This window comes from Pelodiscus sinensis, chromosome 1 (genome assembly GCF_052426305.1).
Source record: "Pelodiscus sinensis isolate ZL-2025 chromosome 1, ASM5242630v1, whole genome shotgun sequence".
Classification (NCBI taxonomy): Eukaryota; Metazoa; Chordata; order Testudines; family Trionychidae; genus Pelodiscus; species Pelodiscus sinensis.
In genome coordinates this window covers 57,368,486-57,384,512 of record NC_143052.1, presented here as the reverse complement: position 1 = coordinate 57,384,512, position 16,027 = coordinate 57,368,486, and the positions used below count along the sequence as shown (strand labels likewise).

The 16,027-nt window shown below is 44.2% G+C and overlaps 1 protein-coding gene across 5 annotated transcripts in view; it reads right to left on the bottom strand.

Moving 5' to 3' along the window:
* The window catches only part of ANO6 (anoctamin 6), a 186,101-nt gene that overhangs the window by 52,492 nt on the left and 117,582 nt on the right, over positions 1 to 16,027 (bottom strand). For 2 of the 5 annotated variants that reach the window (XM_075930414.2, XM_006126490.5), the window contains 3 exons: positions 13,149 to 13,351; positions 12,626 to 12,731; positions 4,196 to 8,216 (listed from right to left, as the gene is read on the bottom strand). In XM_075930414.2, the coding sequence (XP_075786529.2) occupies positions 8,010 to 8,216; positions 12,626 to 12,731; positions 13,149 to 13,351 (516 nt within the window). In that variant the 3' untranslated portion in view covers positions 4,196 to 8,009. Of the gene's footprint in view, positions 1 to 4,195; positions 8,217 to 12,625; positions 12,732 to 13,148; positions 13,352 to 16,027 lie in introns of those variants that run through there. The other 3 variants (XM_006126492.5, XM_089779468.1, XR_016349966.1) reach the window with 2 other exon arrangements.

Below are 16,027 nucleotides of genomic sequence, written 5' to 3'. Positions count from 1 at the left end.
GGTGCCAGAGAGACAGTTCAATGCAGGGACATTGAAGGTGGGCAGGGGGTACCTGGAGGCCGAAGGGAACACACAAGGGGGAGCAGCTCAAGAAGGTGGTGGGGTGGTGGCGGGGGGTTGGGAAACTCAAGGGCATTAGGATGATTGTGTTTGAAATATTGGTTACATTTTAAAAATGAAGGAGGAGGGACTGGGAAAAAATGTTGCAAGGTTGCAAGCCATGTTGGTCTATCGAACGAGAAAAATATAACAAGGCAGGACAACTAAAAGTGAGCGTGGTGATTTAATAAGCACAGTAATGGGTGTTGCCGAGTGTCTGAATCAATGCTTTGCTTCATTGTTGACTAGCAAAAATGCAGTTGTAGTCCAGAGATTAGAGTTTTTTTAAGGGGCTAATCATATCAAAGCACATAATTAGCAAATTAGAACAATAGAAGGTGCCAATTTTAATTCTGTTTGAGCTTACAAATAAAAATCCAATTTACAGAGCAGGCTCAGGAAGAAGCCAATACTACAATATTACCAGGCTATGAGAAATGTTTATTTCTTACTAGAGGATTTATCTGGCATTGCTTGGGTCCTTATGGGGCTCAGGGCAGGGCAGGGCAGGAGTCAGGTCAGGAGGCTGGGAGGTGTGGGGGAGCTCAGGGCAGAGGGTGCAAGGTGCAGGTCTCAGGGCAAAGGGCTTAGAGCAGGGGATTGGATGTGAGGGGGGCATCAAGGCAGAGGCGCAGGAATCAGGTTAGGAGGTGTGGGGCTGCTTCTGGGTGGGAGTGGAACTATGGTTCTTTGTTCCAGCATCTCCTTGGGTGTGTGTGTGTGTGTGTGTGTCACCATTTCCCGGCTCTGGTGTCTCCTGGGAGGGGGTGCAGTACCTGACTTTGTGTCTTCTTGGGGAGGAGGAGGTGCAGTTCCCAGCCCCAGGCTCTTTTTCTCCATGGGGGGAGGGGAGCAGAGCATTTCCTGGGCCCAGCCTCTCCTGAGAAAGGGTATCTCCTATGAGTGGGGGGAGGGAGTGGCCTGGGTCATGGTTCCTGGCCTCCCCTCGAAGGGTGCGGGGCATTTCCTCCAGGAGTGATTCAGTGATTCTTGGCCCTGGTGTCTCCTGGTAGGGGGTAGACTGTGCTGCCAGGACCTGGGGGTGTTCCCAGTAGGGCTGCAGCGGCAGGGCCAGTGGGCAGGGGGCTCCCCCCTTCTACCACTGTTCAGGGTAGGAGGGTCACTTACCCTGTCTAGTGGCCAGCAATATCAAAAGCCCTGGCTTCAGCTGGCCATGCTCTTGCTGGTGCAGTTGCCATCTCCCCCTGCCCCCAGTAATCACTCTGCAGTATCGCTATCCCTCTTCCTCTCCGTGTTATAGAAAACAATCCCATTCCAGGCACTTCCCATTTTCCCGGCACAACCAAGCCCTGACTTTGTTTTAAGCTAGGATAAGAGGAAGTTGTGTACCACATTGGGTGCTCCTACCTCTAATAGTTTAGGAGGCGTTCTTGAACAAATGGACTCGCAAATGGACTCACAGAGAAACAGACACACAACTCTCTCCCCACACACACACACACACACACACACACGAGCAGTGGTCACCAACCAGAAGATCAGGATCTCTACTGGTAGATCGTGGAGCCATTGACAGGTGATTCTGATAGGTTTGGCTGGGAGACTGTCAAGTACCGGCATTTCACCTGCCCCTTTCAGCATTGCTGTGTTGCTCCTTCCCTCTACCTTGGAGCTGCCCCCCAGCCCTGGGAGCCTCTTGCTTGCTGTGCATGGCACAGGAGGAAGAGGAGGGGATGCTGATGTCAGGGTGCCCCTCCCACCACCTTGTACCCCATTTCCACAGAGAAGCGGGGGGGCAGGGATGGAGAGAGTTTGCTGGCTGCTTTTGGGAGGGGTGCAGGACCAGAGTAGAGGCGAACCTGTCGTAGCCCCCTGCACCACCACCCAGAAGCCACCCGTGATAAATAGTGCCCAGCTAGAGCGTGCATTCTGAACTCCAGCCCAAGTCCTGAACCCCTCCTGCACCTCAAACCCCTGCTCTAGTCCTGAGTCCCCCTGCACCCAACATCCCTCCCAGAGCCAGTACCCCACACCTCAACTCTCTATGCCAGGCTCAGCTCAGAGCCCCTCCCACACTCCAAATCCTTTAGCAAAAAATCGGAGATCACATCCCCCTCCCTCACACCCCAGCCTGATAAAAGTGAGTGATGGGGGATGGAGTGAGCAGGGGTGGGGCCTTGGAGAAGGGGTGGGAAGGAGGTGGGGCAAGCGTGTTTGGGTTTGAGGTGGATCCTGGATTGCTCCTTGATTGCACTTAAATTCAAAAAGTGATCTCATGCTTTAAAAGGTTAGAGACCACCGCATTCGAGAAATATTACCACAATTGAAAATGCATGGAGGTTGTGTTGCTGCTGTTATATCGAGGCACATCCTAATCACTGGGTACATATACATTGCCTAGCATTACCGGGTGTGTAGGCCTAGCTAATACAAATAAATACTTGCTATCGAGCCTGCTCTCTTTCGTGAGGGGAATTACATAACCCTTCTTTCCTATTTTGTCAGACATGAAATGATAATTGGGGCATTAAGCAAAATCCAGACCAGATGTAAATTGGTGTGATGCCCCAGACAATGGCTGGACCAAACTGCATTGCGAGGTATACAATGGAGTAAGCTACACAGCTTACTGGCATGTGTTAGAAAATGGGTGTAATTGGTAAAGTAGTGTAACTTGCGCCAATGTGGTATGCAGTGGGTATGCAACATAAGAGCAATTTACTTGCAGAATGGCAAAAAAGGGAAGGAGATAGCCAGTAAACTACTAACACAGTGAAACAACTAAGTGTGCTGCAAAATTATATATTCCTGCTAAAGCATATGAACTGCTCAAAGTATGAGCCCTAGGCTGAGTTATCTTGTCTGGAACAAGATTTAAGCACCTGAGTTAACACATTAGCTAACATTGAAAGAGAGATCCATTCTCCTGACAGACACCTCCTGACCTTCTGAGCACTGGAGCCGGCTAAGGTGGGGGGGACTGTGCTGCCCAGCCTCCCAAACACTGGGGCTGGTCAGGACACAGTGGGGATCATGCTGCCTGGCCTTCTGAGTACTGGGGCTGGCTGGGATCACTCTGCCCAGCCACTTGAGCACCAGGACTGGATCCTGGGTACGCTGTGGCTATGCTCCCCAGGAGTGGGGAGAGTGGTGCTGTGGGTGCTGGCTCAGGCCCACCAGTGCACGGCAGCATCCAGAGCCCTGACTATAGCTGGCCACTCTCTTAGGCTATGTCTACACAGCAGCATTATTTCGAAATAACATAGTCCACGTCCACACAGCAAGTTGTTATTTTGAAATAATGTCAGGCTGGAGGACTTCTTACTCTGACTCCTGTAGCCCTCATTTCATAAGCGGTAAGAGACACAGAAGGAAGAATGTTCTTTCTTCAACTTCTTGCTGTGTAGTAGACTGTGCCAAAAGTCGAGTTAAGCTATTTTGACTTCGGTTACGCAATTGACGTAGCTGAAGTTACGTATCTTAATTCGACTTTTGCCCTGGTTGGTAGATGTACCTTACTAGTGGACCATGCTTGGGGAGCACCGTCTTTCACCTTTGACAATAGAAAAAGGAAAAGTTCATGAGTGAAGTAAGAGCTGTAGATTGTTTTTAGTTGTAACATGTGTCTATGTCAAATAAACGCCACACCTCGAGCCAGAGGGGACAGGTGTAACAAACTAAAATTCATATTGGACATGCAGTCCCAGAGGATAAACCTGGATTAGAAGGAGACTCGAGAAGGGACCCAAAGGCTAAAATACTGGGAAGTAGGATGCTCATTATAGGCCTGATCCTGCTGAAATGAAATTTTGGAAGAAACCGAATCTCAAATCATTATAGAGCTTACATTGGTTTTAAAAAGCACCTAAATCATCTGTTCTTGTGAGAGCATAATGATTTCTTCCCCTCCATATCACAGCTCTTCTGTTGAAAGGAGGAATTCCATCATCCAGACTTTAGAAAAGAAGCTGATAGTTCTCAACAGCAGTGGCACAAATTAATGGCAAGAGCTTGAAAAAAAATGCAATAATATGGAAAAGAGCCAATGTTAATATTCTAACAATTTAAATGTGGTACTTGGTGGCAGCACTACTGTTCTGCTTATAAAAAAGGAAACACAAATGAAGACAGTGAATACATTTTAAAATAAACTTTATTAAAATGATAAATATAGAGAAAAGTTTTAATGTTTAGAAATAGCAAAAGTCCTTAGCAAAAAATACAAAATGTACATTCATCTGCATCAAATCATATCAACTTCTGAAAAAACCTTACAAATAGTGGTATTGTTATGTAGTTTATAAAGTTGCTTAAATAGCCCATTAGAGACACAAGATGGGTGGATAATATTGTTTACTGATACAACTTCTCTTGGGGAAAGAGACAAGCTTTTGAGCTACACAGAGCCCTTCATCAGGTCTGCCCTCATTGGATTTATCCCAAAATGACTTTGGCACACAGCGGATGATGATGTCACAGTTTGTGATCTGCAGCATCACACGTGAAAACACTTATTTATATTTTCAAGCAGATTCTAATTTTCCCTTTCAAAGTCTAGTGAAACAGTCTCTGAGTGACCGGGTTTCTAAAGGAGTTACAAATACTATTGTTTCCCCCCTCCTGAATGGTTCATTCTTACCCTTCAACAGTTCAGAGAGGCTAAGTAATCCCATTTTTAGCAGGTGTAGGTGAAATCTAGGTAAATTACATGGAATGTTAAGGAACATTTTATTTAAGATATTCTTTATTAAGGCACCATACTTTTCACTATCTGTAAGGGTATGTCTACACTAGCCACCCTAGTTCAAACTACGGTGGCTAATGTAGTCATTCGAACTTGCAAATGAACTCCTCATTGCAGGAGGAGTAACGGTAGTTCGAATTAGGAGCTTTAATTCAAACTACCTAGCCCATGCGGCGTGTAGCCGCGGGCAGGGAGTTCGAACTACCGGGCATTTAAAAATGGCGGCACCCGGGAACATGCAAATAAAGCCTGAGATATTTTAATCCCAGGCTTCATTTGCAAGTTCGAATGACTACATTAGCCACCCTAGTTCAAAGTAGGGTGGGAGTATAGACATACCCTAACTGTGCTCAAAATAAGACTATATATACAGAGAGAGAAGTGATACAACAGACCAAATGCACTCCTGTCATAGGCTACGTCTACACTGGCATGAATTTCCGGAAATGCTTAAAACAGAATAGTTTTTGTTATAAGTATTTCCGGAAAAGAGCATCTACATTGGTCACAGATGCTTTTCCGGAAAAGCCCTTTTTCCGGAAAAGCATCTGTGGCCAATGTAGACGCGCTTTTCCGGAAAAGAGCTCCGATCGTCATTTTCGCGATTGGGGCTTTTTTCCGGAAAAGACTACTGGGCTGTCTACACTGGCCCTTTTCCGGAACAGTGTTCCGGAATAAGGACTTATGCCCGAGCGGGAGCAGCGTAGCTTTTCCGGAATAACGGCTGATTTTGTACAGTAGAGCGTCGTTGCTTTTCCGGAAATTCAAGGGCCAATGTAGACAGCTCGCAGCTTATTCCGGAAAAGCGGCTGATTTTCCGGAATAAGTGGCCCAGTGTAGACACAGCCATAATGTTTTCCTGAAGGAGGAATAATTGGCAAATGTGAATTAAGACTATGAGGTTCAGGAGAATAATGCTAGGTGACAGCAAAAGGAAGAGATGGTATACGCCCTTGACTTTACAGTACAGGCAGTCCCCGGGTTACGTACAAGATAGGGACTGTAGGTTTGTTCTTAAGTTGAATTTGTATGTAAGTCGGAACTGGTACATATTATAGGGGAAACTCTAGCCAAACATTTCTCCAGAGCTCAGTTTTATTCTCCCACACCTCACTTCCCTCAGTCCTTTATTCTCAAGATGAGGTGTCTGCTGAGAAAAGCCGCTCCGCGTCTCCCTGGTCTGCTGGGGGGGGCGCTAGCTTCACATCTCCCTGGTCTGCTGGGGGGAAGCAACTAGTGCGGGGTTGCCTCACCCCGTTTGTAAGTAGGGATCTGATGTAAGTCGGATCCATGTAACCCGGGGACTGCCTGTATTGCAATTCAGTGGCCTGAAAAGGTCACTGGGAACCAGGGGCTCCTGTGTGTTAACCCCGGCTCTGCCACACATCACTGTGTGATCACAGAAAGGCACTTAACGCTCTTTGCCACAACCTCCCCACCTATAAAATGGGTGATAAACGTTGTGAAGTTATTTACATAAGGCCAAGCTATTGTCCCTTCTGAGGCTGGTCTCTCAAGTCCCTCCTGATTTTGTTCTTTTTCGTTAGGTAAATATTCCCCCTCCCCCCCCCCCCATCCTCTAAAAGAGTCTTAATATGGATTTTTTTCTCATCATGATTATTGATGAATGTGGCACCAACCTCCTGGGTAGGTACTCGCATGGTCAGCCTGATCACTGTGGACACGCTGCTTTTTTCAATGTTTTAGCTCAAGCAGAGCTGGCATGTGTCTGTCTACCTGTGCTAGGATTCACATCTCCTAGCCACTGTGTTGCCACATGCTATTTTGTGATGTATGCATTCCTTGCACACTGAAAACTATCATGGAAGGGAATGGAGTTCTGGCTGTAAAAGAAATACAGAAGTGAGCCCTCCCTGCATATTGATTTAATATGTGACGAGAATGTGGACTCTCACTACTGTGATAGGTAAGAAGCCACTTAGAGCGCACAGGTTCACAACAGAACAGGAAAAAATGGACTACTTAATGTGCATCAACTGGATAAAGACACATCACCTGATTCTCCTCTCCCACTGCTAGTCAGGGATTTACCTCTGACCATAAGCAGGTAGCAGCGAGAGGAAAATCAGGCATGTAGTGCTTCCTCTCATTGTGATTCAAGTCCATTCTGACATGGTTGATTGAAATATCTTGTAATCTGTGTAATCCCCGCAGTGTATTTCTTAGCTTATATGGCACAAGCAGGCTTATCATGGCAACAGCAATGGCTGAACCTCCAAATGTTTAATTGTTGTCATCTTTTCTTTTTCCATCCCTTTCTGGTTTTGACTTTTCCTCTTAGCTTAAGTATATATTCCATGATCGAATTATCCAGTGACAGCTGCTTCAAGTGATCATCACATGGCAGCTCTGTTGTTTTTAATACAAATGGCTTGGTGTCTGAGGTTTTGTTCACATTGAATAGCAGATGAAATAATCAATGGCAGAATGAAACCAGTGGCTGCTGCATTTCAGAAAGAAGCTGCCCCTTGATAAGAGAACAGTCTACTGAAAACATCATGAATGTTTTTTCTGTCCAGCTAATGCTATTAAAGACATCATTTTCCTCTTTCCAGGTGATAGCAATTACTACAGGGAAGGGCAACCTAAGCTAGTGAGTGGCTGCATGAGTGGCCCTCCATCTCAGGGAACTGCAGGATTGTCATAACCAAGATGTTCTCCAGGGATAGGGTAGTTTTGCTAACCGCACTTGCATACGTACAATTTGAGGGGTGTGCCAATTGAACTGTAGCAGCACTTTGATTGGATGCAGAAGTGTGTGGCTCTCAATGTTTTGTGCAATCAGCACACACCTCAATTCATGTGCCCCAAGTGCATGGCACTTTTGTGCTACTGATAGGAAAAAACCTACACAGATGAAACCTAGCAGAATCTGACAAGCCTGTGTGTGGGCTTGTAAACAGAATGTTTCATGGGCCACACACAGAACCCTCATCGGCCGCATGTGGCCCTCAGGCTGCAGGTTGCCCACCGCTGGCCTACTGTGTCTCATGGCTTTGTATTTTCCAGTCCTTGCCTTTGTATCCAATGGTGTCCAATGATGCCCCAGACAGAGGTGACAGTTATAAGAAGCTATTTGCTAGAGGGAGTTAATTCCCAACTTTTGATTAGCTGTTAGCAATATTTTGATTCACCATTATTCACCAATACTAAACTGATTAAGTACTCTCAGCGTATAACACTCTTATTCCAATTTAAGTCGGTAAGTGCTGTCTGCTCCTGTCCAGATTCTGTCAGCTATTTTCCCAATATGTTTTTTCATAACTTTGAGATGATTCTCATGCAGGAGTTTCTGTGTTAAGTATTTCTCTCGTTTGATCTTGCTCTTTGTCTTTTGTGATACATCCGGAATTGCGTATGAAACAATAAACTTCACACAGTATATGATATGCTAGGGAAGGTGAAAATCAAGCATGTCAGTCATGTAGAATAGGATATTACTACTTCTAATGAGGAGCTGACAGCTCATGCTCTCACACAGATGTAATTTTCGAAGTCATGCATGGGAAAAAATAAGCCCCAAAATGGTAACCAATCACAAATCCCACTGATAATCGAACCTGGAGATATTTTGAACAAAAAGAGGTCTCAACCATGCTTGTAGTTGTGTCCATTGCTGCATACTAACTCAAATATTCTAGGCCTCAGAGTGATGGTTGCGGTGACTGTTTGGGTGGTTGTGTTGATTTGTGTTTGGGTTGCAAACATTCTGGGAGAGTTGTATGGATTTGTGCAGGTAGCAATGAGAGGCATGTGCTGTGTGTGGTAAGGGGCTGTGGGTATTTGGGATTATTGTGAGAGTTGGTTCTGTTTCTGTGGGTTGTTGTGCTGATTTGTGTCAAGAGGAAGTGTGCTCAGAGAGTGGGCTTGATTTGTGCGGGTGATAAATAAGGGTGTCTGCTGTGATGTGGCAATGGGCCGCGTAATCCACCATCTGTGCTGTCTCCCTCATACAACCAATGAAACTGTTGCATGCAAATTAGGGGCAAAGTTAGGGTGGTGGATGGTTGAGTTATCTCTACTATCCCAATGGCTGAGGCCTCATGACATGGCACACATACATGCCTTACTATAGTTGTACACTGCACAGGTATAATTCGTAACGTTAAAATAGCTGAGTACTTAAAAACTGGATTGTAACAGACCACAAAACCAATGATGATTCAACCTGGTAATATTCTGAACATAAAGAACCCCTATAGCAAGCTAATAGCTGCTTCCTGTGCTTCATGCACAAATATAATAGTCTTCATAGTGACACACAGAGTGACTTTCTTGCAATCTCGTTACATAGATGAAATGTTACATTATCTTTAGCAAGGCTCCACAAACTATAGAATCTACTCACCCGTGGTGAGTAGATTTCAGCCGCGTGCCCCGTTTACCGGCAGCGCGCGCATGCGCAATGTGGCTCTTACGCATACGCAGTGCAGGGCTGGTAAGCGGCTTTCGCCGCTGTTTGTCAAGCCCTGATCTTTAGGGTACATTTGTATTGTGTACCACACTAGCTAATTGTCCTTGTGAATACAGAACTCTGGGAAGGAACAGTGTCCTGAGATACATTAGGGCTATGTCTACACTGGCCCCAAATTCCGGAAAAGTCATGCAAAGCAGGTAAGTCAGAATAGGGAAATCCGCGGGGGATTTAAATATCCCCCGCGGATTTAAATAAGCATGTCCGCCGCTTTTTTTCCGGCTTGGGGAAAAGCCGGAAAAAAGCATCTAGGCTGGCGCAATCCTCCGGAATAAAGCCCTTTTCCAGAGGATCTCTTATTCCTACTTAAAAGTAGGCCAGTGTAGACGTAGCCTAGCTGTCTGAAAATAAAGGAACTACTGATTTGTAATATTGGCTTTGACAGCAACTTTTCCCATAGCCTTGGGAAACTTGTTATCTGCTGACTTCCTGTCTGGGACTGACCTCTCTCCCCACCTTTCTTCCCCAGGTGAAACATCTGGGTTGAGTCCCTCTTCCTTAAAATATTGGAGCTGGTTCAAACTTGCCCAGATGACTGCTGGACTTGGTTACATCTCCTCTGACATCCTTCCTGGATTCTGATCCAACCACCACCAAAGTCAATAGAAGTCTTTCTATTGACTTCAATGGGCTTTGGATCAAGGCCCCTGATGAATTTTATATTGGAACATTTAACTAGTTTGCTCCTCCCACAATCCTGAATTGCTTCATAACTCCCGAGATGCCTCCTATCTGGCTGCAACAAAAGCCTCCACCTTTTCTCAGATGACTTCCCCAATGCAGTACATCAAAGCTCTATGGAAACACAAGTTTCTTATAAGCAGATGATACAGAAATTTAGGAGCAGCAGTGTTTTATTCCGTTCTGTATATGGATACAGAGGAGGCCACCCAATAGACTTAGATGAGGTACACTAAGAAGCAAGTCAGTCCCAGAAAGGAAACCATCATGTAATACAGTTTATAATCTGGATCCTACCCTCTCCCTGAGACATTTGAGTTGTGATGGGCATTAAGAAAAATTAAAGGGGTGGGCTGCAGAGGGGGAAAGAGTGAACAGAAAACAATGTTACCTGTTCCCTAAACTTAATAATATTAGACTATGTTGAAGCAACAGCTTGGAACACCTTTTTTTGGAAAGATGCTTCTGAGGAATAAAAGCCAAACCCGTACTTGTTTTACTGAAATATTGGTAGATGACTAGGTGGCAGCTTTACAGATCTTCAGTGATAGGTAATAGCCATTCCGCCTAAAATGGTCCCAGGGAGTGTGTTGAATGGACTCTGACCTTTTATTATTTGCGTTTAGTTGTACTTAGGGGTATCAACATGCAAGGCATGGTACATGTGTAACAAAAGAACAGTCCCTTGCCTGGAAGTGTTTACAGTATAAGTATATGATAAAACAATGAGCAGGTGTCGGTGTGCAAAGAACAAAGGTGGGGACAGTTATGTTTAGTGTAAGTAACTAGTGATCACTGCCCACCAGCCACCTCGCAGTCAGCAACTGGCCGAGACACTGGAGAAAGGGCAGGATTGTGGCCGAATCCTAGAATTGGAAGGACCAGTCTGAATTTACTCCAGTATTTGTTCAAAGAGAGGGACAGCCCAACTCTCTTGCACTGTGGGAGAGGTCAGAGTCCAGAAGTCATTCAAGCTCTTTGACTCAGAACCACCATTTTCAAATTGGGATAATAATACCTCTTTAGCTGCTAAATCAGACAGAGCACTCTGTGGAGTTATGTCTGTCTATAAACTGGCAGATGAAAATTACTCTATAAATTACTCATACGCTATAAACATACTCTATAAATTACTATTACTACTAAAAGTGTGCTCTGCCTATGCTTTTAACTATTTACCCTTCCCCTTCAGCTTTGCAGCTCATGATTTTATTGCAAGTCTCAAGATATTTAAGTTTTTCTTAAATCACCTGGCTCCAGTAGCTTGGGATTTATGTCAAAATCTTTGCATTTCCTCTTTTTTTTTAATAAAAAAGAGTACATTTTAACCTGTCATTATTAGAAAGAAAAGCTTGAAAATGAAAAATCTAAAGGCTCAAAATCTAGACAGAAAATAAAAAGAACTTAACATTTTTTATTATATAAAGAGTTTTCAAGTAAATTACATGGATTTCTGGGGGCAGAGCACATGATTTTTGAATGACTGAGGCAGGCAATGCTGGATTATCTTCACACTTGTGGACCATGCAGCTTCTCTGTTGCTCCTGTCCCAGCTAAAACTGCCGATGTAGATCTATAGTGATGCAGAGCAGCTCTTTTGCCCCCCACTTCAGATTTAGCTCTAGATTTGGGCATTGTGCTATGCTCCAAGTAATGGAGGATAATGTGGCTATACTGATTTTTACCTGACAGGAAGTATTACAAGACTAATATTTATCATTGATTATTTTACACATATAATTCTGTGTATGGATGTGCGCGCGCGCGCGCACACACACACACACACACACACACACACACACACACACACACAGAGTTGCCAGGTCTCTCTCACACACACACACACACACACACACACACACACACACACACACACACACACACACACACAGAGTTGCCAGGTCTCACACACACACACACACACACACACACACACACACACACACACACAGAGTTGCCAGGTCTCACACACACACACACACACACACACACACACACACACACACACACACACAGAGTTGCCAGGTGTCCGGTATTGGCCCAGACAGTCCGGTATTTGTGGCCTCTGTCTGGTAAAAAAAAAAACACACTAGAAAATACCAGACATGGAAAATGTCTGGTATTTTTTGTTTTTCTTGGACAGAAGGCTGCTTCAGACATTCCTCCCCTGCTGCATCTGGCGGGGGCGGGGGCAGCGGCGAGCAAGGGGATTTAAAGGTACAGTGAGGGGATTTTTTTTTTGCTCAACCAATTTCCCTCCCACCCACCATGTTCGGTATTTTTTCTGAAAGTATCTGGCAACCCTACACATACACACTAATCCAACAGCTATATACACACATTAATTAGAGCAATGTTTTTTTCCTCATTCTAACATACAGAATTTCTCTGACAGTATTTTAAGTTCCCAAACTAAGGAGCTGCTAAATGCATAGGGTCAAATCCTCCACCAGTGTAAACTGATTTTAAATGAAGATAGGCTGATTTATACTAGTTGAGGATGTAGCCTATAATATTCAACATTCTTCACAAAATAAAATGAACAACAATTTTGAATGAAAAATATAGAATTAATTTCAAATTGATTTTTTTGATCAAGGGGAAGCCTAAATTTAAAAAAAAAATCAACCACAAAATGTACTAACCTCCATGACAATGATGAAAGACAGTTTGGCTGCAATCACGTGCCAGTAATATATGTTGTGTTCATACTGATATTGGTGCCCAGGAGGATATCGGAAATCACGATATCTAATGACAGTTTAGAAAAGTCAAAAAAGTAATTTCAGCAACCTCTGCAGTAACGCACTATAGCCAGGGGATGGAGCAAAATGTGTCACATTGAACACAGCCTAGAGTCATGTATACAACTAAAACAATGGGTAAATTTTACATCTACAGAATAAGCTGAACCTATTGAAATACATTTTTCCACTATACCAAAAATACATTTAACTCACCTTTATATTGTTTTGAATAATGCATTATTAATTATTGGGGGAAATAAAATGAATCTAGGTTCAGAAAATTCAATGCTTTATTTTACTTTTTGACTGTCCTTGAGCTTATCTGAATCTTAACATTATTAAAGAGATTTTTATAAAGAAAATTAGGATATTTTATTATGGTTTCCTTTCCAATGACAAAGAAAAATGATTTGACACTTGCCTGCATGTTGTTTGGTTGCCAAACCAGGGAAGTGGAACTGGTTTGCTTTCACTTTTGAAGTCCGATATATTGAAGACAGAAAGTGTATTGTTGATATACCCCTGCATGGTGTAACTGCTGTGATCTCCATAGGGAGGGACTGAAAAGGACCAGTAATAAACCAAACGAGGAATCATATCAGATGTAAATGCAATTATCATTGCCTGTATTTTAGAAGAAGACAAAAAGGGAACAGTATTTAACTGGCAGCCCTTTTATATTTCATTTATTTATTTATTCATTCATTCATTTTAAATATTTTTACCCCGCCTCTCTATTTAAAATATTTAAGGCGGCTTACAAAAGTTTTAAAACACAATAAATATAAGAATAAAATACAAAACCCCAAGGCGGGGGGGACGGACATAAAACCTGCCAAGACACCTCAGGAGGAGGGACACACATACATACACAAACTCAAACACTAATAAAAGCACAGGTAAAAGGTGGCGTTAGCCTGGCACCAAAACAGTGCCAGTGTTGGCACCAGGCAAATGTCAGGGGGGGATGGGGGGAGAATTCTATAGCTTGGGGGCAAAGGCTGAGAAGGCTCTCCTCCATGTAGATGTCAGTCTTATCTCCCTCCATAAGCGGAGGAACACAGAGCAGAGCCTCCCCAGCTGACCTCAATCCCTGGGCAGGTTGGTTTGGGAGGAGATGGTCTTTCAAATACCCTGGTCCCAACCCATTTAGGGCTTTGTAAGTCATAACTAAGACCTTGAACTGTGCCTAGAAACATACTGGAAGCCAGGGCAGCTGCCAGAGCACCAGCATGATGTGCTCTGTATAACAAGTGTTAGCTACAACTCAAGCAGCTGCATTCTGGATTAGTTTGAAGAGTTGGAAGACTCTTCAAAGGCAGCCCTACAGAGAGCACATTGCAATAGTCCAATTGGGATGTGACAAGAGCATAAATCACCATAGCCAGCTCATTCTTTTTCAGGAAGTGTGACAGCTGGCAGATCAGCCAAAGCTGCCCAAAAGCACTCCTGGCCACTGATGAAATCTGGTTCTCAAATGCTAGAAAAAGGTCCAGGAGGACTCCCAAGCTGTGTAGCTCTTCTTTCAGTGGAAGTATAACCCCATCCAGAACAGGTAACACACCGTGTTCCCGGACAGATGGCTTCCTGATCCACAGGACCTCAATCTTATCTGGATTCAGCTTCAGCTTATTTGACCTCATCCAGTTTATCACTGCCTCCAGACACCAGTTCAGATTGGTCGTCACCACATGTGGATCTAATGTCACAGAGAAATAGAGTTGGGTGTCATCTGCATATTGATGACGCCGTCCTCTAAATCTCCTTATGACCTCTCTCAGCAGTTTCACGTAGATGTTAAACAGCATAGGGGACAAGATGGAGCCTTTCGGGACCCTGCAGCACAGTCGCCATGGGGTCAAGCAGCACCACCCTAGCTCCACCTTCTGAACACATCCCAACAGGTAAGACCAGAACCACTGCAAAATAGTGCCTTCGATACTCAACTCCACCAGGAGCTCCAGAAGGATACCAGGGTTGATGGTACTGAAAGTTGCTGAGAGGTCAAAGAGAATCAACAGGGACGCACTCCCCCTCTCTATCGCTGGCATAGGTTATCTACCAGGGAGAACTAAGGTGGTTTCTGTTCCAAAACCAGGCCTGAAGCCAGATTGAAATGGGTGTAGATAATCTGTTTCTTCCAAGAAAGCTTGGAATTGCAACGCCACTACCTACTTGAGTAGCTTGCCCAGGAAGGGAATATTAGTGACTGGGTGATAGATAGTGGGTCCAGGGAAGGCTACTGAAGGAATGGTTTTATCACCACCTCTTTCAAGGCAGTGGGAACTGTCCCAAATCTAAAAGAAGCATCAACAACAACAGTCCCTTCTTGGCTCAATTTAATATGCCACAAAGGGCAGGGGTCAAATGAGCACATGGTTGGTCGCACTCCTTCAAACACCTCGTCCACATCCTCAGTCTGCAATTATATATACACATAATATTTTCCAGGCATTTTAGATTTCAACAAGTATGCATTACTGCAAGAAAAATCAGAAAGTTTGCACTTTTCCATTCAGTGGTTCTCTTTGCAAATAGATCTGCAGTCATTCAATGGCATAAAACAATCTCTCTGGAATAAGCACTCTATGGAGTTTCTAAATTACATATTTTGTTAAGGATGCCTTTAAAAAGCAGTGCAATTCATGTTTGTTTGTTTTTTCTTACAGACACTTTTACTGAGTCAGCAACCAAATTAAACCTACAGTACCATACATTCCATTTAAGTTCACATGTTTCCTACTGAGTCCTTCTCACCACATATACTACTGCCTGATGAACATCATGCATAATGATCCGTACTAAGATGCATACCATTACAAATAAATTAAATTTCATAATGAACATTTTAAAGATAATTCAAACCTAAAATACTACAGATGATTAACCTAAAACAGGGTGGGGAACCCTTTTTGGGTTGGGGGCTGCTGACCCACAGAAAAATCAGTCAGAGGCCACACACAAGTCAGAAGCAAAGAAAACCCCAAAACAAAAACCCAAGCCCCTCACTGATGTGGCCCTTAACTGAAAAGAAGACAGACACTCCCTACATTCCCCTCGCACACCAGCCCCAGGGTGGGGAGGGCAGAGCCTTGAGGTCCAGATCCAGGCAAGCTGGGGGCTGCTTCTGGCTCCCGGGCCTGAAGTTCCCCACCCCGATATATAAGCCACGAAACATTCCTTACGGGTCATGCCCTGCCCAAATTCACTTCTGCAGCTGCTGGCTCAGAGATTCCAGTTGTTAGCAGATGTGAAAACTGTTTCTGATGCCAAGACAGTATTTCCTCTCTTGCCAGCAGC